General features: G+C 46.5%; 1 protein-coding gene across 1 annotated transcript in view; it reads left to right on the forward strand.

Moving 5' to 3' along the window:
- Positions 1–23,725: 23,725 nt before the first annotated feature.
- LOC147659342 (vomeronasal type-2 receptor 1-like) overlaps positions 23,726–26,055 on the forward strand; it is a 42,002-nt gene continuing 39,672 nt past the window's right edge. The window contains exon 1 of the mRNA XM_086951831.1: positions 23,726–23,851. Coding sequence (XP_086807957.1) covers positions 23,726–23,851 — 126 coding nt within the window. The remainder of the gene's footprint in view (positions 23,852–26,055) is intronic.

Below are 26,055 nucleotides of genomic sequence, written 5' to 3' on the forward strand. Positions count from 1 at the left end.
AAAATAATTACAGTGCTACAAAAGAGTGCATAGTGCATTTATAAGCACTTAGGAACTGGCGGATTGATAGGATTTGTTGATAGTGCTGGATGGGTGATATGAGAAGTGCATGGGACAGAGAGGAGGATTCCTAGACTGCATGGTAACTAAGTGGGAATTTACAAGAGTGTATCAATAATATTTAGCTTGTTAGAGGTCCTCATGCATAGTGCACAGAATATGGTAGCTGGACTACTGTTACTGTCTAGGCCATTCCAAAGTACATGACTACAACTGGATTGATTACACTGCTGCAAACAAAGTGCATGACCAATTTATAACTGCTTACATATTGGGAGAATGGTAGGATAAGTACATAGTGCTGGATGGGTGATTTGAGAAGTGAATGGAACAGACAAGAGAATTCCTACACTGCACAGGTACTAACTATGTATTTAGAACAGTATATCAATAGTCTGTAGCTGGTTAGAGGTCTACATACTGCACAGAATGTTGTAGCTATACTAGTGTTAGTAACTACACCATTCTATATGTACAGTACTATTAACTAAAATAATTACAGTCCTGCAAACAGAGCTCATATTGAATGTATAAGTGCTTAGATATTGACGTAGAGATAGAATAAGTAAATACTGCTGGATGGATGATTGGAGAAGTGCATGGCACTGACAGTAGTATTGCTAAACTGCGTAGCGTGCAGAGGGAGAACTGCGAGCCAACTAGAACAGGAACAGCTACGATTGAAATACTATAGTGAAAGTACGGGCCATACCCTTGCAAATGGTTAGCTGCGGCTGGTGATATCAAAAGGGAGAGTATGAACGTGATATCTCACAAAAACAAGTGCAGTATATTTTCAGTGTTGGCTTGCATAGGTACACTTACGGACCCAATGGCTCGCAGCGGAACAGCTGCGCACCAAACATTGGTTTGTAGAGGGAAAGCTGCAAGGTGGCACATTAGCTCGTAGAGGAAGACCTGTGAGTCAACTAATTGGGTCATACAGGGAGAACTGCGGGCCTGCTCAGAGGAACAGTTGCGGTCCAGAGGGCTGGCTCATAGAGGATCCGCAGTGGCTCATCTGCTCGCAGAAGGAGAACTGCAGACCAGCTAGCACAAGAACAGCTCCGGGCCAACTACTATAGGGAAAAGTGCCAGCTATCAGCTTGCAAAGGGATAGGTGCAGGACAGTGGTGTGTAGAGAGTCAGCGTAAAGCAGGTATCTCGTAGAGAGACAGCTGTGCTATATTTCCAGTATTGCTTTGCAGAGGTACCACTGCAGACTGGCTCGTAGAGAATGAGTTGAGAGCCCACCAGTGGTTCTCAAAGGGAGACCAGCGAGCAAGCGGGCTGGCTCCTAGATGAAGACCTGCAAGCCGACTAGCTGGCTTGTAGAGAGAGAGCTACGGGCCAGCTCACAGAGAAACAGTTGCAGGCAGACGGGCTGGCTCGTACAGGAAGAACTGCAAGCCGGATGCCTGCCTTGTAGAGGGAGAGTGTCGGGCGGGCTCACACAGGAACAGTTGCGGTACAACTTCTATAGGGAGAGGTGTGCAACATCTACTTGTAAAGGGATATTTGCTCGACCATGATGTGGGAAGAGGGAGTGTAAAGAGGGTATCTCCAAGAGAGAGCTGCAGCATATTTCCAGTGTTAGCTAGCAGAGCTACAACTGCGGGCCAGATCACTTGCAGAGCAAGAGCAGCAAGCCAACCGGTCATTCTCAGAGGGAGATCTGTGGGCCGGCAGGCTCACTCATAGAGGAAGACCTCTGAGAAGATTCGCTTGCTCTTAAAGGGAGAGCTTCGGCCCGTTGGCTCAAAGAGGGAGAGCTGCAGGCCCACTAGTATAGTGAGAGGTCAGGCCCATCCACTTCTAAAGGAATAGGTACAGGACAGTGATGTGGGGAGAGGGAACGTGAAGTGGGTATCTCCTAGAGAGAGAGCTGCAGAATATTTTTAGTGATCGCTTGTGGAGCTACAACAGTGACTTGGCTGGCAGATGAACTACTGCAAGCTGACCTTTAGTTTGCAGAGGGACAGCTGCAAGCCAGCGAGCTGTCTCATAGAGGAAGACCTGCGAGCTGACTCACTGGCTCGTGGAGGAACAGCTGCGGTCCTTCGCCTCAATCAGGGAGAGCTGCAGGCCAGCTCACACAGTAATAGCTGCGGGCCGACTACTACTAGGTAAAAGGTGTGGGTTGTTGGCTTGGAAAGGCATAGGTGCAGGACAGTGAGGTGGAGAGAGGTAGCGTAAAGGGGTATCTCCTAGAGAAACAGATGCAGTATGTTTCCAGTACTGGCTCGCAGAGAATGAGCTGTGAGCCCACAGTGGTTCGCAGAAGGACACCTGCGAGCCAGCGGGCTGGCTCATAGAGGAAGACCCGCAAGCCCACTAGCTGGCTCGTAGAGGGAGAACTGTGGGCCTGCTCACTGAGGAATAGTAGTGGGCCATTGGCAAGGGGCGACCAATCGGTCCCCCCGAACGTATGGCAGAGTACCACGATCGCCCCGGGAAGCCATCTTGGGCGGGAGGCGTGTCTCGGCTGGTATGCCCGAAGCGGCGTAGCCGGGGCGCGCCTTTTCCCGCCCTAGAGTGGGTTGGCCTTAGACACTGACGCGGCTGGCCACGCCCTTGGGGCAGGCAGGGGCGGGTTTACGCCCGCCCTGAAGACGGATAAAAGGAGGAACAAGACCAGAAAGCATCCTCTTGTTCCTGTGCTCTGAAGCTGCACCTCCTCGCTGCACGTGAGCTCGAGACGGAACGAAGAGCCATTTTTGAGCGTTGTAATCTTTCTCGTTTGTGTTACAGATACTCTGTTGGAGAATGCCGAAGAAGGCGGGAAAGCGAATGACTACCGAACAGATGCTGCGTGTTCTCATGAAGGAGATGACCGACCTAAAGAGGCGGATGGATAAAAACGAGGAAGGGGGCCCGAAACGTCCTTTGGAGGGAACGGCCCCGGGAGGAAAAGGCAAGAGGCCCAGGAGAGGAGCAGCTGGGGGAGATACCCCGGGTCCCAGTGCCCCGCTCGAAGTACCCACTCCTGTGCCGGAAGAGGGGAATCCGATTCCCGTGGTGGTCACCCCCGTGTCCGGGGAAGACATGCCGCCCGAGCTGGCAGCACAAGTAGCAGTGTGGTTGGGTAAAAGTAGCAAGGGCGCCACGGCTGTTGACGCGCAGGTGTTAATGAAGCAACTGCGGGAAACTCGTGAAGCAGCGAAGGTATCCACGCCGGCTGCGGCCGCAGAGAAGCCACAAGGGACGGTTTTAGTCGCAGAGACAGCGTCCAGTTCAGGTAAGCGGCCATTGCCGATTGCGAGGGAAGAGTCGGCTCCCTCTCGAAGGGAGAGGTTGGGGCAGCATGTTCCTTTAGCTATTAAAGAAAAGATATGGGCAGGGGAATATGTAAACATCTTCTCGTTGCTTACTGATCATTATGAGATGGAGCATGTTAAAGGTCAGAAGGATCTCATGCATCCGAGTGTTTGGCGCGCAAAGATGGCCGCCTTTAAGGTTAATGAAAACATTGGCAATTGGGGCAAGGCATGGGGAATTTTCACATCGATCTTGGGAGAACGGAGGCCCGAATTGCTACCCGAGTTGCCGAGTTATCAGTCAAGGATCATGGGCTACTCGGTATCACACGAGGGTAATCATTGGTTTTGCTATGATAATCTTTTCAGAAAATCAAAAGAACATGATAAAAACTTAACTTGGGATTGTTATGATTCTGTGTCTTGGTCCAAAATGAAGGAGACTGGTATGTTGAAAGTGCCATTAGTAGGGAGTAATGTGGGCGAATCCTCCCGTCAGTATGCGGGGACGCCTTTTCGATCAGGTACGGGTACCGACAATCACTCGAGGCCTACCGGTAATACAGGTAAAAAAGGGGTTTGCTGGAATTTTAACAGGAGTAAATGTACTAGGCCCCAGGGATCGTGCAAATTTAAACACGAATGTAGTGGGTGTGGGCAATCATCCCATCCTGAGTCCACGTGCAGAGCCAAAACGGGTGATAACGGGGGTAGAGGAGGTGCCAAACAGGTCTAACATAGTCCGAGGGGCACCTTTACCTACCCCGATTGATACCTTGGCAATGATTCCCTGGCTCAGTGAATACCCGGATCGTGCTTTTGCTGGGGTGTTGCGGAACGGGTTTTCATATGGTTTCCGCATCCCAGTGGGGGACTTTCAGGGTGTGGAAAAATGCAAAAATCAGATATCAGTCTTGCAGCATACGACCGTGGTACAGGAAAAGATCCGGAAGGAGGTTACTCGAGGTCGAGTCGCCGGTCCGTTTAGTGTACCGCCGATGGCTAACTTTGTCTGTTGGCCTTTAGGAGTGGTCCCCAAGAAGGACCCGGGTGAGTTTCGGCTGATACATAATTTGTCAGCCCCACGTGGTCTTTCCGTAAACGAGGCGATAGACCCGAAAATGTGTTCGGTGCAGTACGCATCTTTCGATGAGGCCGTGGCCATTTTGAATCGCCTGGGGCCCGGGGCGCTGATGGCAAAATCTGATATCGAGTCAGCGTTCCGGTTGCTCCCGGTACATCCAGACGATCAGCGTCTACTGGGTTTCATGTTTCAGGGTCAGTATTATATGGATAGATGTATGCCGATGGGATGCTCAATTTCTTGTGCCTATTTCGAGAAATTCAGTAGTTTTCTACAATGGGTCTTCACAAAGAAGACGGGTTTTCAACATGTGATGCATTATCTCGATGATTTTTTGTTCCTGGGGGCAGCCGGGGATCCAGAATGTGGGCAAGCTTTGGCTGCATTTTGTGTTTTAATGAATCAGTTTGGCGTGCCAATGGCACCAGGTAAGACGGTGGGTCCTTCGACTTGCCTCGAGTTTCTGGGGATCGAGTTAGACTCTGGAGAAGGTTGTCTTCGTTTACCAAGTGATAAAGTGTTAAAGTTCAGGGCATCCCTGCAAATGTGTTTGAGTGAAGCTAAGGTTAAGCTGCATCAGTTACAGCAGTTAGTGGGACAGTTGAATTTTGCCCTGAGAGTTATACCTATGGCCCGCCCCTTTTCCCGTTCGATCGCTCAAGCCATGGTCGGATTGAAGGAGGGCCATCATCGCACGAGGCTCTCGGCCGAGGTCCGCCAGGACATGCGCATTTGGTTGGCATTTCTGGCGGATTTCAATGGTCGAGTCGTCTGGAATAAACCAGCCGTGTCCTCTGAGGAGCTGGGGCTGTGGACAGATTCGGCAGGGAGTGTAGGTTTTGGTGCCATTTTCGGTGCTCGATGGTCTGCACAAAAATGGCCGGCATGGTGGCATAACAGTGGACTGACAAGTAACATTGCCTTCCTGGAACTTTTCCCCATTTTCGTGGCCCTGAGAACGTGGCCCGAAGGTTTCAGAGATCACTCTGTGGTATTTTGGTCTGACAATATGGCCGTGGTTGAGTGTATCAATAGTCAGGCAGCACGTTGCAAATGGGTTTTGAGGCTGCTCAAGGAAATCGTATTACTGTGTATGCAACTGAATGTGTTGTTCAAAGCAAGACATGTCCCTGGGGTAATGAACCAGGCGGCTGATGCCCTTTCTCGTTTTCGTATGCAGGCCTTCTGGGGTTTTCTGCCCACAGCGGACCCGGAGCCGGCACCCTTCCCCGAAGCTCTTTGGTCTCTCGGTGCCCCGAACTTCGTAACCTCGTGGGAGAGAGTTTAGCACCCAGGACGAGGAAGGCATATGAAGGGGCGTTCCGGTCCTATTTAGCCTTTTTGGGGACTACTGGGGAGGAGCTTTGGGGCCAGGAGGAAGGGGTTGTGGACTTTCTGATGTCATTACATCTGGCAGGGAAAACGGTGGCCACGGCCCAGAGGCATCGGGCTGCCATTTCCTTTGTTGCTAGGGCTCATGGGATCCAGGACCCGACAGCGTCTTTCGTTGTGCAAAAAGCGCTACGTGGGTGGCAACGCCTTGAGGGTCGCAGAGTAGATGAGAGGCGCCCGATAGGTTTGGATAGGTTGGCCCAGTTATTATCCAGACTCCCTACAACTTGTTCATCTCAGTTTGAGGCAGTGTTATTCCGAGCCGCTTTTACGCTGGCATTTCATGGGGCTATGTGGGTAAGCGAATTAGTGGCAAGGAACAAGCAGGATGTGACGGGAGGACTGTGCGCAGAGCACGTTCAGATCAGAGGTGAGACGATGACTGTCTCGTTTGTGAGGTCCAAAACCGACCAGAGTGGGATGGGTGACTGCATAATTGTACGCAGGATTCCCGGGTCGTCCATGTGCCCAGTGAAGTGTTTAGAGGATTATTTAACACAAAGGGTGGCATCATGGGGGGGGACCTTGTTGAGACACGCGGACGCCACCCCACTGACGAGGTTTCAGTTTCAGCGGGTGCTTGCGATGTCGATTACAGCTGCGGGCTTGAACCCGGGTGAATTTGGGACCCATTCCTTTCGGATAGGGGCTGCTACAGAGGCTACAGCAAGGGGTCTGAATGTGGAACAAGTTAAACGTGTGGGGCGTTGGTCCTCCAATTGTTATAAAAGGTATGTGCGTTTGCACATGTTGTGAAGCCGTAATGATGTACTCACGCTTCTTGTTTTGTTTGGTTTTCAGTTACGCAAGCCTACGAGGCGGGGCGGACTATGCAGTCGACCCAACACCGGGCCAGCGGTCAGACATCACCGGCTGTTAAAAAGGAGGTGTGGGTCGTGGGCCACTCATACGTGAGGCGTGCCACGGACGTATTCAAGGCAGGTGACATGGTGCACGTGGCTGGGGAATACGGGTACAGTGTGTCCTTCTACGGAAAGGGCGGTCTCTGTATTGACCAGTTCCAATCATTTTTCGAGGGTTTGCTAGGGCGGACGAGGTCACCGCCGTCTGTAGTCATAGTACATCTTGGGGGCAATGATTTGGTCACCACTGGTAGACGACTTCTCCTGGAAGCGATGCTTTCCACTGTAAGTTGGTTAGCGAGGAGAGTTCCAGGGTGCACGATTGCGTGGTCCCATATGATCCCACGAAAAGTGTGGCGGGGGGCTTTTTCGGTTTCTGCTTTAAATCACTCTGTAAGAAAGATTAATAACAAAGTAAGTAGGTTGTTCCGTTCCAATGCACTGCATTCTATCGCGCATGGATGTATTAATGATGACAGTATGTACTTGGGGGATGGTGTTCATTTGTCTCGGATGGGGAATGAGTTACTCATAGGAGACTTCATAGCTTGGCTGAAGACGTTAAACATGACCTTTAGGTAGGAGTGTGGTGGGGGGTCCGGATAGCCGGTCAACTATCCGGACCTGTGGCGGTAAGGTCATGATCGGTGAGCACTAATTGGAAGATCCCTATGAGTGGGCGTCACCCATTACGGATGGGGGCGCTCGGGGGAGGTGGCCATTGGCCCCTCAACGGGGAGGCGGTCCCTTCTAAGGATGGGTCGCCGAAAGGAAAGGGAAGGCGGTCAAGGCCCCTTCATGGGTAGGAGGGGTTACAGCCCCCTCCTGGGGAATTTCCCGGGGCCAGTACGTCTGCGACGGCAGATGTGGTAAGTTGTGTGGGGTTTGGGGGGGGGTCTACGCTACCTTCTAGATACCTCACACGAGTCCTCATACGACCTTTAAGTGGCGTCGAGTTTTATTGGGGCCCCCGTCAAGTCAAGGGAAATTGGTAGTTGCACTTGAGGTAAGCCTCCGTGCCGCCCCTCTCAAGTGAGGGGGATATGTCTGGGTTAGGGATCTTGACACCGGTTACGACCTTGCCGTTGGCCCTTAAACGTTAGGATGTACAATTTCAAAAGTTAAGTAAATGTTTGGTAGGATGGTAGTTCGGCTAGGAGAACCTTTGTACTAGAGGATATGTTAAGGTTAGCCAAACATCGCAATGTGGTAATGAAATTGTACATAATATGAAACTGTTTATTTTAATGTTTTAATTTTGTTTCATATTTTAATAAATACGGCCCGGGAGGGTCACTCCCTCCCGTCTCCAAAAACTTCAGAACTGTTTCCGGTTTCCCATCCTTGGGGATTGTGTTGAGAGGGGGTGGCGGGTATCTCAGCCATATGGCAAGGGGCGACCAATCGGTCCCCCGGAACGTATGGCAGAGTACCACGATCCCCCCGGGAAGCCATCTTGGGCGGGAGGCGTGTCTCGGCTGGTATGCCCGAAGTGGCGTAGCCGGGGCGCGCCTTTTCCCGCCCTAGAGTGGGTTGGCCTTAGACACTGACGCGGCTGGCCACGCCCTTGGGGCAGGCAGGGGCAGGTTTACGCCCGCCCTGAAGACGGATAAAAGGAGGAACAAGACCAGAAAGCATCCTCTTGTTCCTGTGCTCTGAAGCTGCACCTCCTCGCTGCACGTGAGCTCGAGACGGAACGAAGAGCCATTTTTGACCCACCCACCAGCCCCTGAAGACAGCGAGTGGTTTTAAATAAAGTTTGATTGATAATTCTGATTTTCGTTTATAGGTTGCGGTATTATCGTGAAGATTTTGAGTATGCAATAAAGAATGATTGTTTTGTGTTATGTTTTGCAAATAAAGTATTCTGCTTTAGTGTTCATCAGTAGGCATGCTTTGAATAAAATTGTTGTTGCTACTGTCTGTTATATTTAGTCTTTAGTTATTTAGTTATCATTGTCGTATTTATTTTGGTCGGGCGGTAAGGTCATGATCGGTGAGCACTAATTGGAAGATCCCTATGAGTGGGCGTCACCCATTACGGATGGGGGCGCTCGGGGGAGGTGGCCATTGGCCCCTCAACGGGGAGGCGGTCCCTTCTAAGGATGGGTCGCCGAAAGGAAAGGGAAGGCGGTCAAGGCCCCTTCATGGGTAGGAGGGGTTACAGCCCCCTCCTGGGGAATTTCCCGGGGCCAGTACGTCTGCGACGGCAGATGTGGTAAGTTGTGTGGGGTTTGGGGGGGGTCTACGCTACCTTCTAGATACCTCACACGAGTCCTCGTACGACCTTTAAGTGGCGTCGAGTTTTATTGGGGCCCCCGTCAAGTCAAGGGAAATTGGTAGTTGCACTTGAGGTAAGCCTCCGTGCCGCCCCTCTCAAGTGAGGGGGATATGTCTGGGTTAGGGATCTTGACACCGGTTACGACCTTGCCGTTGGCCCTTAAACGTTAGGATGTACAATTTCAAAAGTTAAGTAAATGTTTGGTAGGATGTTAGTTCGGCTAGGAGAACCTTTGTACTAGAGGATATGTTAAGGTTAGCCAAACATCGCAATGTGGTAATGAAATTGTACATAATATGAAACTGTTTATTTTAATGTTTTAATTTTGTTTCATATTTTAATAAATACGGCCCGGGAGGGTCACTCCCTCCCGTCTCCAAAAACTTCAGAACTGTTTCCGGTTTCCCATCCTTGGGGATTGTGTTGAGAGGGGGTGGCTGGTATCTCAGCCATATGAGCTGCCTCGTAGGGGAAGACATGCGAACTGACTGGCTTGCTCTCAGAGGGTGAGCTGAGGGCCGGATCACAGAGGAACAGCTGTGGGCCAAATAGTATAGGGAGAGGTGCGGACCTTTTACTTGTAAAGGAATAGGTGCATGACGGTGATGTTGGGAGAGGGAACTTGAAGTGGGTATCTCATGGAAAGAGCGCTCTTGGATATTTCTAGTGTTCGCTTGTAGAGATACAACAGCGACCTGGCTCACAGATGAACAACTGCGAGCCGACTGGTAGTTTGCAGAGGGACAGCTGTGAGCCAGCAGGCTAACTCGTACAGGAAGACCTGCAAGCCGACTGGCTATCTGGTAGCGGAACAGCTGCGGTCCGTCAGCTCAAACAGGGAGAGCTCTGGGCCGGCTCGCACAGGAACAACTAGGGGCCGACTAGTATAGAGAGAGGTGCAGGCTGCCAACTTGTAAAGGGATAGGTCTGGGACGGTGATGTGGGCAGAGGAAAAATGAAGGAGGTATCTCATAGAGAGAGAGCGCAGGTTTATTTCCAGTGTTGCCTTGCAGAGGTACAACTGCGGGCCGCAGAAATCACGGAGGGACAGCTTATTATTTTATTTTATTTTTTATAATATTTTATTAATCATTTTTTAATTTTTCTTCAAAAATTCCTGTATGTGTTACAGCACACAACGGTACAACAGGTGTTTATGCAACATAATCAAATTACAACATGCTTCTAGTACATGGCATCATAACAGGACCCCCAAATAAACATACAATATATTCCAAGCAAAAAAAAAAGAAAAAGTAAACAACCATAAAGGAAAAAGAGAGGTACACAACTTACGTATTGACCTAACCCACCTTATATGCTAGATCTTACATAGCAGTTATCAACCTTCCCCCACCTGTCCTATCTCTAGCCTACGGCTTTTCCAGTTTGTGATAGGCTGCCATATCCTTTGACCTAATAGCTTAGCTTTCCTACCTTTCCTATCGTAGATTGCCTTTTTTGATTATACATAGCTAGTAGGCTTGCAATCCATGCTTGAAACGGGGGGGAGCCTTGTCCATCCAAGTTCTTGCTATGCATATACGAAACACCGCAAGGGAGACAAACATGAATTCTACTGGCAATCCATCTGACATATCCCCCACCCCCAAAATAATTAGCTCATCTGTAAGCTTTATCTTAATATCAAGCGTACTATCCAAAAAATCCTCGATGGCATTTTGTAGGGTATACAATTGAGGACAACGTGCAAACATATGTACAATGTCTGCGTGAGTTGAGTCACAGCGGGGGCATGTTATTCCAGCCTTACCGCCCCATTGGGCAATTCTAGCCGGAGTGTGGTACAGTGAGTATACAGTGAGTATACAGTCTTAAAATGTTGGGATTGTAAGGAGGCTGAACATAGCACCGTTCTTCCCAGATCCAGAGATAACTGAAAGCTTTCTGGCTCAGCCCCCAGTTTTTCTGTCCATTTTAGAGCATATTTCCTCCAGTCGTCAGTTTTACTTGCTTTCAGCTCCGCATACAACTGCCTTATGGTACACATATTAGAGCCTTCTATATACTCCATGATTTTACATTGGCCCAACCCTGCAGGGCCACCCTGCTTTTGCATAAAGAAGCTTATGATTTGCAAGTACTTGTAGAAGCTACGATGTTCTAGCCCAAATTTTACTTGCAGCTCCCCAAACTGTAATATGTTCCCCTGGCTATCCAATAGATTACCTACTTTCACAATCCCCTTGCTATCCCAGTCCCTCATAGTAGCATCCCTAAAAATGTCCCTCGGTAATGAGCAGTTCGTATACAGTCGTGTGTAATTATTATACCTTCCTAGGCCAATTTTCTGTGTAATCCCTTTCCAGACCCTATAGGCCGCCATTAATGTCTTGAATCGTGTGAGTTTAAAATAGCTGAAATCAATTGTATTTAAAAACCCATTCTCTGCCCCCTCGCCCAAAAGTGTTGTATAAACATTGGTGAATCCCGAGCTGCCCTCCACTATGTGACCTGAACCTCCACCTCCTATCAACCCCTGACAATACTGCAAGGCAGCAGCCCAGTAATAGAGCCAAAAGTCTGGTGCCCCCCAGCCGCCCCTTTCTCTGGATACCGTTAGATGTCGATAGGCTCTCCTTGTCTTCCCCTGAGCCCATATGAACTTATTCAAAATCGCTTCAAGTTTATTAAACCATTTGTTGTCAAAAGATAATGGGATGGCTCTAAACAAATAGAGGAACTTCGGGAATGTTACCATCTTTATTACGTTGATACGACCCATCAGGGTCAGATGCAGATTGTTAATCCTTTCAGTATTCTCTTTTACCTTTGCCAACAAGGGGTTCATATTTAACTCCACTAGCCTATCAGTTGTAATTTTTACTCCTAAATACGTAACTTCTGGAACCACTCTTATATCCTGGTAGTTGACCAAGTTATTCTGTACAATCTGTCTCTTTTCCTTATTTAGGGAATAGCCCGAAACTCCACCAAAAGCAGCAGCCTCTTGCTCTATTTCTATAATTGCCGATTCCAGATCTGGCGTGACCACCGCCACGTCGTCTGCATAAGCGAGTATTTTATGCTCATAGCTATGTAGTTTTATCGGGCAAATATTGGTATTCCCTTCCAGCTTGCGCAGTAGGGGATCCAGATATAGCGCAAAGAGAAGTGGCGAGGGCGGACATTCTTGCTGTGTGCCGTGCCTTATTCGTATTTCGGCAGTATACCCTCTGTTTATCCTCACTTTTGCCATTGGTTCCACGTAGAGAGCCTGTATGGCCTTAATAAATCCTACCCCCATAACAAACCATTCCAATACCTTCCATAGATAACCCCAGGAGACCCTGTCGAAGGCCTTTTCCGCATCCCAAAAAATAGCCGAGACAGGGTCCCCCGTGGCACCAGCTGCATCCAGTATAGTGACCATCTATCTTGTGTGCTGCGTGGTCCCTTTCCCTGGTATAAAGCTGTGCTGTGTTGCCTGAACTAAACCCTCGATCACCTTGCTTGACCTTTGTGAGAGTGTCTTAGAATACATTTTTGCGTCTGCATTCATAAGTGTTATTGGCATATACGACCCTGGCTCTAAGTGTGACTTATTTTTTTTTCAAAATTACTATAATGTTCGCTCCGGCCCAAGACCGAGGAATAGCTTCCCCGCTTTGTGCTTGCCTTAATGTCTCCAGCATATCAATCCCCAGGGTGTCCCAAAAGGTGCTATACAATTCCGCCGGAATTTGATCAGGCCCTGCTGCCTTCCCTGAAGGGTGTTTGGTTACTGCATTTCGAACTTCCGTCAGTGTCAGTGGCATCTCCAGTGCTTCTTTCCTCTCATCGCTCAACTCTACATGTGGAATACCTGTTAGATAATCCTCTATCTCAGCATCTACATTACCCAGATCTTGATCATATAGATCAGAGTAAAACTCCCTAAAGACTTCCCGCACATCCTCTACCTTACTTACAACCCTTCCCCCTCTATCCTTAATTTCTTTTATTTCACCAGCTGCCATATTTTGTCTAATATGGACTGCTAAGAGATGGCCTACCCTCTCATTAAATTCATAGCCTTTTTTTCTTTTTTCGGTAAGTAGTTGCTTGCAGCTTTCCTTGCCAAGCTTTCGCTTGCCTCTGATCTTTTCCACTTAATCCCCAATAAGATCTCCTCCAGAGGTTCTTGACTAATAACTGCTCTAATAAGTTGCTCTTCCAGTTCCATTAGGTCATTCAGTCTTTGAGCTAATGCTAATTTTTCACTTTTACCCCCGTGGAGTGTGTAGGCCAGTGTTTCCCCCCTTACCCCTGCTTTAAAAGCATCCCAGACCATCCCCGCAGGTGCCGTACCTCTATTTACTTCCCAGAACTGCCTAATCCATATCCTCATTCTAGACACGTAATCTTCTTCCCTAAGTAGCCCTCTCTCAAACGTCCAGTTATGCTCTTTGTGTTCTCCCCTAGGGTTCTGGGGGATAGTTAATTCTAAGGGATTATGGTCTGAGAAGACGCGGGGGAGCCTCTCTATTCATGTACCGGAAACTAGAGAGCTGGAAACCAAAAAGTAGTCTAATCTAGCTATCACCCTATGAGGGGCAGAATAGAAAGTACTGCCTGTCCCAGTAGGATTGTTGGCTGCCCAGACATCTACCAATGCATTGTGATATGCTAAGTTGCCAATAGCCCTACGTGTTTTCTTTTTGCGATCCCCCTGAACCCCCCCTCCCAAAAGACCCAACCCTGACAAGCCGTTAACATTAAAATCCCCACAGCAGATCACAGGTTCTGGCCAGAGGGCTAATTCCATATCTAGGAAGTCGAATACTTCAGGTTCATCGTCGTTTGAGCCATATACTGATACAATAGTGTAACACCCCACAGATGTTTCCCCTTCTATCATGACCCATCTCCCCCCATCATCTTCCTTTTCTCCTCTTCACCTGTATGACTCCCTTTTTAGCGATTATAGCAACTCCTTTTGTTTTGGAATCCTGCTGCGTATGTGCTAATACCTCAAAGCCAAGCTGTTCCATGAGGTATTTATCCTTTCCCCTCAAATGTGTCTCCTGAAAACATATAACATCCAGCTTCAGCAACCTAAGCATAGCTGCAACCTTCTGCCTTTTCCCGCCCTCGTTTAGCCCACAGATATTAATAGAGGCAATTTTTAACGCCATCTGATCTTAAAAACTGAACTACCAAGTCGCCTTCCTCTTAGTGTATCTAATACCTGTTTGTTCCTGTATGTCATCCTTTCTTGTGCTGTACATGTCCATGATTCATCACCAACCCCCCAACCCCCCCCGCACCCCCCCGTCAGCCCCCCTCCACTTGCCTACCCCCGTACTACAGGCAAATAGGTCAACCATTACCTATGTGTGACCGCTCACTGTTGCAGCGTCGCCTCCCCCTCCTTCCCATCTCCACCCAGTCTACTGGCATATCCAATACTCTCCTGAGTATTGCATTATGCTTCCTTGGCTGGCTCCGTATCTCTGTTATTTCTTCCCCTTTGATTCTCCATGATCTCTGCTAGGTACTCGCCTGCCTTGATTTCTGAAAAGAACATTCTGACACGACCCCCTGTTATAACTTTTAGTTTTGCAGGAAACATCAAGTATGCTTCAGATCCCTGTCGCTGAAAGGGGGTAATTAATTGCCTAAGTTTACATCTCATTTCAACTGTTGCGTGACAGAAGTCAGGCCTTGCAAAAAAAGTAGCCCCCTCGAATGTTCTCTTTTTGTCTGGCCTAGCCGTCTCCATGATTTCCTGCCTAGCCAGAAAATTCCCGAAGAAGACTAGCGTAGCTCTCGGCAATGAGTCCTGACTACCACCTCTTGGCTTTTTCTGCGTGAGAGGAAATCTCTGATCTCTCTGTACTTCAGTTTCCCATTGTCACTGCACCCCTGGGAATGCTCCTCTCAGCAGCTTGACCACATACCCTCTTGGATCCTTCTCTTCCACCCCCTCTTCCAGGCCAAGAAGTCTAAGGTTGTTCCGCTGCTGGTGGTTCTCAAAGTCCTCCAGCTACCATTGCAAGTCCTCGACCACCTTCACTTGCTCCATTTTGTTCGCCTGCCAGTCCGTTACCTCATCCTCCAACCTGCCAGTCCTTTCTTCCACTTGACCAACTCTCTCTTCCACTTCTTCGTATTTTTTATTCATTTTCCTAATACTTGCTTGGATTTTTTTAGTATCCTGTCTGGCTCTCCGGCTTTCAGTTCTGGCCTCTGCGTGCATTTGTTTCAGCATAGCATAGCAAACATTCCATCTAGTGTAGCATGTGATGTTGATTCAGCATTAGTATCCTGAGGGACATGAGTGGCATGAGTAGCATGAGTAGCAGCTCCCTCTTCTATATACTGCTCCTGGTACACTCTAGAGGTATTGCCATAGTCCCACGGTAGCTTCCTATTTGTACTAGATGCCGATCTGTCCCTATCCCGTCTTATCACTGATCTCCTTTTCTTCTGTGTTTCCTTGTCTCTAGAGGTGCTAGAGCAGGATCCCTCTGACTCTGACAATAGTTCTGTAGTGCTGCCCTCCTCCTCCGAACCCACTTGTGAGGAGTCAGAACCTTCAGTCACTGAGTAGAACTTCTCCCCTTCTGGGGATCAAACTCTCCTTCCCTTGGCCCCCTTATGTCCCTTTGAGGCATGGCTTTCCACACTCCTCATACTCCCCCAAGTAGCAGATTGCAGTAGTGTATTCTTGCCTCCAGGGGGGGGGGCGACATTTACCTGCATCAAGGCTTCTAGCATTTAAGCATTATTATAGTTTTCTGTGCCCCCCAAGCCTGCACCTGCCTCCTCCAGCTCCCCTCCGCTCACCGTGACTGTGCTCTCTGTGTCCTCCTTTCCCAGGGCGGCTCCCGCGGGAGGCGTATGCAGCAGGAGCTCCTTTTGCTTGGCAACCGCCGTGCTTGCGTCCTCGAGGACGGTGGATACGGCCTCAGCGTTCGCTGCCACGGAAGCCTCGGAAGCCTGATCCTCCGGCTGGATTCTGCCCGCAAAAGCCTCTGAAACAGTGAGCTGCCTCGATTCTTTGTTGGGAGCAGCGATCGCTTGCTTTGACCCCCTGCCTTCCTTGAAAAGCATGCCGCCGCCATCTGCTTGCGAGCGCCGCTGCTGCTGTCCTTTGGTGCCGGAAGCGCCTGCCTGCGCTGCTGCCTTGAGTTCCGATTTTTCTTTAGCAGCTTTCTCTATCTTCTCGCCCTTCTTGAGCTGCTGGGATTTTGGGAGGGTAATGGTTGCTGGAGTAGATCGTTTGCTCATACTTGGGAGCTTCGAGACTGCTCCAGAGCAGTGTGCCATTTTTATTGCTGCTCTGGCTCTATCCCCTCGAGCGCACAAATTACTCCAGTGCCTCCCGATGAAGACGAGTAGTGCTGAGAGGGATTTCCGTACTGCGCCAGTGCTTCCTTCGTCCTGGGTTTTTCCGAATCCTTGGAGAAACAGCATACCTATTCAGAGTGCCAACCACATGTTCCGTGGGTCAGGAGAGGGAGTAGGTGCGCCTGCTCTCTACAGCAGCCTAGGGACAGCTTATTTTAAAACCACGTAATCTTTTAAACATATGTCACGTCCCTTTTGTACCATTCAAACTCATTACAACCTTCTCTGTACACTACAGATCCCACCAACATGACAATAAAAGTATAAGTGCCATTTTTATACTCGAAAAAGCTCTATTATTTAATTTATATAATTTTTATAAACACTACTGTTGGCTACACAAAATGGAAAATGTGGGATGAGGAGAGTAAACAGAGGTGTAATTCCTAAATTTTAATCTACGATTCCTTTAATATAGGAATATTCAGGGCTTTGAGTGTATGTGTATATCTAAAAGGTGCACTAGTGTACAGCACAGTTAAGACCCGGCCCACTTAAAGGCCTGCGTATATTCAGCACAGAGACACAACCTAACAATGTTCATCACTTATAACGCAGTTACTTTACTAGTGTGAAAAAAACATACAGAAAATGTATTACCTTTTTTTTTTCTTTTTTATCTCTCACACATTTATTAAATATCTCTTCTAAAGAACCACCTATTTCCACCTTTATTTCATACCAACGAGCAATAAATCATCCCTTTAGTAGCATCTACTCACTAACTACTAACACAGTGCAGTGTACCCAATTTTAAGGCACAAACACTGTTTAGATTATATCTCAAAATATGATCAAATCATTCTAACCATGCAAACATACACAATGTCTATTTACTCTCAATGTCATCTGTGCAAATTCTGAACGGGTTCGCAGCATGACACCTGTCTTCCCTTATATTCAAATGTCCCTCACAGTGTAAAATATAACATTGCAACCTATTCGTTTGTAATATTTCCAATATAATACAGTGCAGTTTAATACCATTGAAACTGATTGCAACATTCTCTACATACTACAAACCCTACCAATCTGTGAATGAACTTAGTACTCCTATTTTAATAATAAAACAGCTATATCAGACTATTTTTATGAACAGTACCTCTGGAGGCACAAAATAGTACTGGGAGCTAGACAGACTAAATAAAGGTGTAATTCAAAAACTTTTTTATGTATCGTCTCTTTACTATATGTATATTAACTGCTTTAAGTGGGATTATAAATTTGGCAACTGTCTCAAATGGGTGACGGAGCTCAGAACCGACACGACAAGCCCAAATACACTACTAGACATAGTGTTCCATACAGAGACATTGCAAGAAATACAAAAATTATTTCAGCATACCACAGACTTAGTTAAACACCTGAAAACAGTATGGGAGGCTTCTACGGTCACAATTAGAGGGAGCTGCATAGCCAAGGGAGGTGGGATCTTGAAATACTTGTGATCCACACTGAATCGGATAGAAGAGGAAATAAAGTGGATGGAGAAGGATCTTGTCCATTTCCCAACAACAGCAACACAACTTGGAGATGACTAGGTGTACAGCTACTGCAGAGTATGAATGCCTATTCTGTGGTAATACTTGATGTCCTACTGGTCTGGCGAGGGAGAAAGGCCAGAAAGAACAGTAGCTGACTAGATTTGCAAACCTGATTCTCTAATTATGTAATGAAAATTCATGGGACCGCAGACGTGACCCTTCAGGACACTCCCTATATTCTCCAAACATTCACAAATTATTACTCTCTCATCCACTCCACAAACAGACAACAACCAGTCTCACTGTCATAATATCTGGAGCAGGTAGCCTTGCGTTGATTGGGAGGCGCAAAGCGCTTCCTCTCTGATGAGATGGAGAAGGATGAGATTCGGGCAGCGATCATGTAGCTCAGGTCAAGCTGAGCCCCAGGAATTGATGGCTACAGGCTGAATTCTGCCAAAAGTATGTTGAATACCTAGTCTCCATATTGAAGAAAGTATATGAGGAGGCCAAGCATGTAGAAACTCTCCCCCAACCATGCAAGAAGTGGCTATCATTTCGCTACTAAAGCTGAGGATGCCCGCTAATAGATATAAGTCATATAGGCCACTCTCTATGAATAATTGTGACATAAAAATCTTAGCTAAATTATTATCCAACAGGTTGAGCCTTCTCATAAATTTGCTTGTGCTCTCAGACCAGTCTCTCATACCAGGCTGGCTTTATTCCTGGTCCCAATACCGCTCATGAATCTTCGCGCTCTCTTTGCAATAATGCAGGACATTGACCCAGAGATTGCAGCTGTTGGAGTATTTTTGGATACATCAAAAGCATTCAACGCGTTGGAGTGGGACTATCTGTTTAGAAAACTCCAAGGAATACCATCTGACTTCCTATCATGGATATGCCTACTGTATCAACTATCGAGTCCTCATAATCGGAGTACACCCCCCCATTTCTTCTTGCACGCAGCAAACACGCGGCAAACAACAGGGGTTTCAGCTTTCGCCCCTGTTGTATGCATTGGCCATTCAGCCACTTGTGGCTAAATTACATCAATATCATCTCAAATGGGCTCTCTGCTACCCCACCAGACACATTCTGGTATCTCTCTATACGGACGATTTCACCTTATACGTTCGGGAACCCTAGATAAGTCTTAACCCCATACTATGTGAATTCAAAGCCTTTGGCACACTGTCAGGGATCAATATTAACTGGGAGAAATCTCAAATATTTCCGCTCATGGATACCACCCTTTCTTAGGCATTGGATTATCCGAATGTATGGTTTCCCTCTGATGTGAAGTATCTGTGGATAGTCTCCTCCAAAGACTGATTGGAATTATTCAGATCTAATTACGGGAGGCGTCTGGAGAGCTAGAGGGCATCCATTTCGAGATGGATTGCTTTTCCTCTGTCTACGGTGGGACAAATCTCCCTGATGAAGTTGGTGATTCTTCCTAAGTTACAATACTTATTCATCAGTATACCTTACAATCAAGTTTACATTTTCTTTAAAACGCTTAAATCTCCAGTATTAAAATTAGCTTGGAGTGGTAAGCATCCCAGATCAAACTAGAAACACTAACACTACCCTTCTTGTGGGGTGAGTTTGAAGCTCCTGCCCTGGAGTTGTATTATCTTTCTGCCCAGGCCCACTTTGCGTAACTGCAACAAATGATGGACAGAATGCTAAATGATTCAAACATTCTTCCCCAGTCAAGAGATCCAGGTTAAATCCATTGTTCTTTTGCCCACTATGCCACCCCAGTTTGGACCCAGCAATATGCACATCAGTCTTGACCCTGTGCCTCATGGGAACACAAGCTCACTTTGCGGCATACTGGTTCACACCCCCCCATACATGCCACATGGCATATATGGGGGGCAGTGGCACCAACACTGCTGTTAGGATTTATATTACTGTAAACCCGGGGGAGAGATGCCAACACCACTACAGGTATTACTAAAGAAAGTGGTCCCTAGAAAAAAAGAATTAAGGAGCAACTGGGTAACATATGCTAGATAGACAATATGTTCTATGTCAAGCCGGACAACATGTTTTCATCAATAGGTATTTAAGAAAAATATCAATTACAAATACAGGTGGGCTAGAACCTGCATCCAACTCACGAACATACATGGACAACATAAATTGTGGGGAAAGGGGCGTTTGGAAAGGGTTCAGGCAAGAACACTAAGTATGTGTTCAATATTGTTTTTCAGACTTAATTTACAATAGAGTACCATTGCAAATTGTGATCCAAAACATTTAGATGTTGACGACGTTTCGATCCCTTAGGGAAAAATAATGGGATCATCCGCAGGACTGTAATAAAAAACATGCCTGTGTGCAAACATTGTCATTCATGTTCGTTTAATACTGAATATCAAGTAGTAGAAGACAAAAATAAACATTAAAACATGTTAAAGCATGTGCACAGATCAAGTGGGCCGCCGTGTGGGAAAGCCGATTAGAAAGTAGAATTTTCTCGAGCGGGGACGATGTACTGAATTGTGAGGACAACATGCTGGAGAAGAAGTGAATAAACAAGGTGAATCATGTATCCCGTAGCTTGTGAACTCCTCTGAACTTCTGGTAATTAATGCATTATTCACCTTGTTTATTCATTCTTCTCCTGCAAGTGTTCCCCCCTAACAAGTCCTGGACTTTTGTGGGTATAGGTCTCTTGACACATTTGGAACCTCATAGTGTAGAATGCTGGTTGATGCTGATGATTATTATTATTATTATTAAAAACTCTTATAGAGCGCGTAGTCACCCGTAGGTATCCCAGCGCTAAGAACCCTACCCTAAACCTGACACGGGGGGCCAGAAGGAGGGGGAGTGAGGGATGGGACGGGGATACAGTGGTTCGGATGGGAAGGGATCATTGGGGAAAAAGAAAAGTCTTCAACCGCTTCCTGAAGCGGAGGTAGTGTGATTCAATTCTCAGGTCGCGAGGGAGTGCATTCCAGAGGCTTGCGGTCTGGACTGTGAACCGCCTTCCACCTGTGCGTGCCCTCCTGACTCTAGGGGCGCTGATGAAATTCTCTGTGTCCGATCTGAGGGATCTGCAGGATTTATAGGGTTTGATAAATTTTCTAAGAATGGGAGGGCCTTGATTTTGTAATAATTTGTGGGCTAGGCACAAGGCTTTAAATTTAACTCTCTCCCTTATAGGAAGCCAGTGGAGGAGTTTAATGATGAATAAACCAGGTGTGATTTAGGAGATCACCAGTGCTGCTTGGCTGCTACAGCTTTGCTGGCAGTCGGACACAGTCACAGAAGAGATACGCTGAGCAGCACACGGAAGCGTTGCCTAGTGGTACTCTGTCCCAAAGATGCTTTCCTTGAGTGTTGTGGGGGTGTTCCCATACAGCATCCATGGATTTTGATGTATTCCCAGATTTACCGGTAGTGGTAGGCACGGAATGTGCCAGATTGGTACACTATCCCAGGTGAGGTGTAACAAAGGAGAAATATCTTTATTTCTCCTCATTTTTTACCACTTTTAGTTTTTGCTGCATTCTGCAGTATAAATACAAAGAGAAAAATGACTCATAGGATTGTTTGTGTGGAAGAAGGTGCCACTTCATGCACCAAAATAATCCTCTTTACAAATTTGAAGGTACCTCAGTTGGCAGTAGGTGCGCAAAATGGCACAAGCACAGGGAAAAAGACTGGAATGCACCGTATTCTTTAAAATACAGTGCAATTCTGTCCTTTCCCTGTCACATAGCACACATCAGCAAGGTGGCTTGCTGCACTGCGCGATGTGGCAATAAATAGCGCCCTTAATGTAGATGCTGGTGCATGGGTGAGGCGATATTGACGTCTTAGTAATAATCAAATCAGCAAAAGCACTATTTCACCAAAGTGCAAGCAGCATGAAAGGTAAGTATCTGTTCATTACTATTGGCCATTCATTTTATGTATCTACCTTAACTTCATGGATTTTTCTCTACATTCAGCTGAGTTTGGGCTGCTCTGGTCTGCATCCTCCTCAGAGAATGAACTTCTAGGGCCCCAGGTGTGAGCCACAATTTCTGGAAAGTACAAGTGAGTGTTACTTCTCATGAGGGAGGTTTGGTCACACCTCTGTAATACCTGTGTTAGCCTCTCAGGGAAATGGGGACGTCCAATGTGTCATTAGGTGCACTGAAACATGTCATTATTTTGCTTTTATAAGATGCTTGTATTGGTACCTGGGAGTGGTGTCCTTTCAGCCTTATTCTCAGGGTTGATGAGGAACGGTCCAGCCTGTGATGATATTGGGCACATCTTGAAAGTTGGGCTTTAACTCAGTGACAGGTTTGAACATCAGGGCAGGCTCTCTTGGTGGTTTCAGCCATTTTGACACTAATGCCTAACTCACCTCCTACACCCTCCTTAGAGAGGCTTATCATGGACTTGCAGCTTTGAGTCACCCCATGACATGGAGCTCTATGGGTATCTGATCATCATATTAAGCTTTTGCACTTTAAAGTCACTGGTGAGATCTGCCTGCACTCTGACGTCCTGGGAGCTAGAAGCCCTCTCCACACCTGGGCAGCTTCTTCTTGGGGGCATTGTTGATGTTTACACTGGAGTGACACAGAGTGAGATCAGCTACACGGAGAGACCAGAGCAAGACACCTGTCACAGGTAAGGAGAGAGTGGTGAGACCTTGTGTCTCTAAGTGTCGGTGTGTGTATTTAAACTTTTGCTGGGTTAGGACCAGGATCTATCCATGTGAGTAGAGATGTATGTCTATTCTCGCAGGCAAGTCCATGGTCAGGGGTAAGAACAGGATGTGCGTATCAGAGTCTGGGTGTATATCTATCCTCTCAGTTGGGGATAAGAAGAGGATCTGTCGCTTTGAGTGGTGTTGCTTGTCTCTCCTCTCACTGCAGTCTCCTCTGGGTTAAGAGTAGGATCTTCCCCCACTGTCTGTCATAAACCCACTGCGATGGTGTTTGGCCATTAATATTCACAAGTCATCAGATGAACAGACGTGTCTAATTACAGCTTCTTGTAAATATGTTTCTTGATCCCAGTCCCGTCCCTGATATTTCCTCCTTCCACCAAGTGGACAACACTTGGAGAAAGCAGATAATTCATAAGATGCAGGACTGCAAGAGAACATGTGTGTAACAATCAGTGAACCTCTTCCCAGCTCTCAAGACATTGTGGGTCACATATAGCAATATTTCATGCAATGCACGGTAACAACACACCTGGCCGCGCTGAGCAGCGTGAACGGGATTAGAGCAGGAATGCACCATATCTATCAAGATATGACATATCCCTGCTCTCCTTGCACGGTCGCACAAACTGCTGCTTAGCTCCAATACAGGCACCTATGCACCAAGGTCAAAGTGTGCCTACATTAGAGGCAGGGTTATTTTTGAGCAGGAAGAAACACTTTCCTCCACCTAAACAATTAATCAAGGCTTTTTCCTCTTTCAACGTGTGCTGAAATAGAGGTATTTCTCCTTGTTATGCCTCCCCTTTGGAGTCATTACACTCTGACACATTCCGAGGTCTTCCACTGATGGTAAATCTGGCATTGCCTCTAAATACATGGGTGGGTGCTCAGGTACGCCCACACTCCACCCATGGAAGCCTCTCTGGAGCAGACTAATGCAAGGCAGTGACTTGGGACACCTTTAGTTATTCCAGATTTACCAAGCCACTCAGAGCCACACAAGGTAACGTTGCATATCTTGGTCCATCTCATTCTCTGTTTTATGTTACCCTGTGAGCCTTTGCGTGGTGCAAGGGTGACGCAAAACCCTTGATAAATGTGCCCCACGGTCTATTTTACCGTGGGGCACTTTGCTGTCACTGAGGTAAATGAGAACCCCTATCTGCTTCCAAACATCACCCTGGCTTTGAGGGTCTATGACTCCTGTCTGTCAGAGAAGAGAGCTGTGGAAGGGGTTCTTTCCATCCTCACCGGAATGGAGAAGCCGGTGCCAAACTTCCTATGCCAGCCTCTGCTCAGTTTAATTGGCTTTGTTGGCGGTGGCATGTCTTCCACTTCCATCGCAATGGCTTCGATACTAGACCTCTACAGTGTTCCTGAGGTATGGATTATTGAGATATTGTAAGAGTTTAATGGTCTTGGTTTTCTTGTAATTGTTTTTGTTTGTCATCTTTTGTTGTATATTTGTGTTTTCTGTGCAATATGAGCTTTATAAGAAATTCAAAGAAGAACCAAGAACATATTCTCCATGCCATAAATCTCTACACAAATAACGCAGATTCATTGCAACAGTTAAGGCCAAAGGAATTTAGTTTCTGTGGTTTCTAAGATGATGCTTAATATTCTGCCTATGTTTGATGGGTTTTTTTCAGATAGTCATTATACCTGAGTGTATATAGACTTATTGCAGTACAGGGGATGTAGGGTCATGAATGAAGCAAAGTTGTCATCACAGTTTTTCCCATGGATGAAGCCAGATTGTAAAGTCTCGCTACTGTTGACAATGTCAGATGACTTCTTGAACAGTTGCCTATGGGACAACTTCATTGCATCGTAGTTTAATGATGGTATCTACAGGTTTTCACATTCTATGGCACTGTAGACTTTGCTGGCAGACCAACTTTACCCCTGAAATATGCAATGCAGTGTCATCCTTCAACTTAGGCAAACTGTTCTAAACATCTTTGAAATCTGGTTCTAGCACCACTTCTATTAATATATTGAGCCATAAATTATCTAAGCCTGCAAGTGAGCTAGCAATCAAAAAGACTCGACCTTTGGAACAGTTTGTTATCCCCTCCAATCCTACAAGGGATCGCTGCACAAGTCATCCCTCATGAGGTCGTTTTGTATGAGCAATATTTAATGCCCAAGACATTGGGCCCAAATCCTGAAGAATGCAGGAAATGATAGAAAGAGTGATAGGGAAACCACGATGACTCAAAGATTGAAGGGATTCCACATCTGGACACAGGAATCACTTTCTTTGGACAGAAATCCAGAGTCTAAAATTAACCCAGGAAGATATTATACAAAAACGAAAGGTTGAAGGGACGTTATAGTTAGGCTCAGATTTCACTTCTGCAAAACCAGTGAAATTCAGCAGTTATAGTTACCTGAGCTAACTATAACCTATGCTCCTGCAATGCACTGCTTATGATTTCACATACTACATCGTTCATGGACTCGTCTGTGACATCACTGATGACACTAATTTAATAAATAGCTCCTCTGCATCATTTCACTATTGTTAGCCCCGGGGTGAGGACTAACCCCAGGGAGCAGGGGTGCCGCATGGGCACCCCTAAGTAATTTAAAAAACACTGCCCCCAGGATTTGGCCCACCTGAAAAAGTTGTGCAAGAGCCCACTCGTCTTTTTTTCCAATTTTGCTGCTGATCCACTGGACCACCTATACTTTTAAGGCCAAATAAAATTTACAAAAATGATTTTACACCCAAATTGGTCCTTGTTTAGACCCCTGACAATATATAGGGGGTCAGGATATTCCTAAAATCATTATGGGTAGTAGACAATGTTATGAATATGTCCAAAATATGTGTATTTCCTATAAAAAATATTCTCATCTGCATTTGACTAGTTGCAAGATTATAACATGGCCAAACCCAGCTAAAGGCTTTTATTCAATTGAATTGGGCAATAAAAAACTGAATGCTGGCTGTGTCCCCTAGTAGCTTCTGAATGCTTGAAAGGTTTTTGAAACTCTTACTCTTCAAAACTGTAGATATACATGACCTAATTGACAAGAATTGGTGCATCTCTGGTGGGCCTTCAATGCATCTGGAGGGAAGAAAAGTATTTTTAATTGACCATTGAAACCACGTACTGAGTTATCAACTGACTATACATCAAAGGGTGACCAGCAACAAAGAGCCACTCCAAAGGAATTTGAACTTTTTTTCAGGGCATGTGAACTCCCAACACATGACAACCCTTATGGCGAGGAACTTTAAAACATCAATGTCAATGGGTTACAATGATGTAAAGTTAAATAATTGGTGTCCTGATAGCCACACACATGGACATTTCCCTTCCTTCATTTTCGTGTTGGCCCTATGTTTATTTCTATCAATGAAACTGCTTTTATTTTTTCTAATTAGCACCTTAAAGTATAATGCATGATTGTTTTAGAGTGACAAAATGATTTTTTTCTCAAGTTAAACCATGAGTATTGTATTACAAAATACAATATTTTTTTAATGCAACAATTTGAAACATGCAAGTCTTTACAAGTCATCATGTTATTTCCTTGCAACTGATAAGCCATCTTAGCTTGAAATGCACA

The sequence above is a fragment of the Lissotriton vulgaris genome, unplaced genomic scaffold, assembly GCF_964263255.1.
Source record: "Lissotriton vulgaris unplaced genomic scaffold, aLisVul1.2 SCAFFOLD_2271, whole genome shotgun sequence".
NCBI lineage: Eukaryota > Metazoa > Chordata > Amphibia > Caudata > Salamandridae > Lissotriton > Lissotriton vulgaris.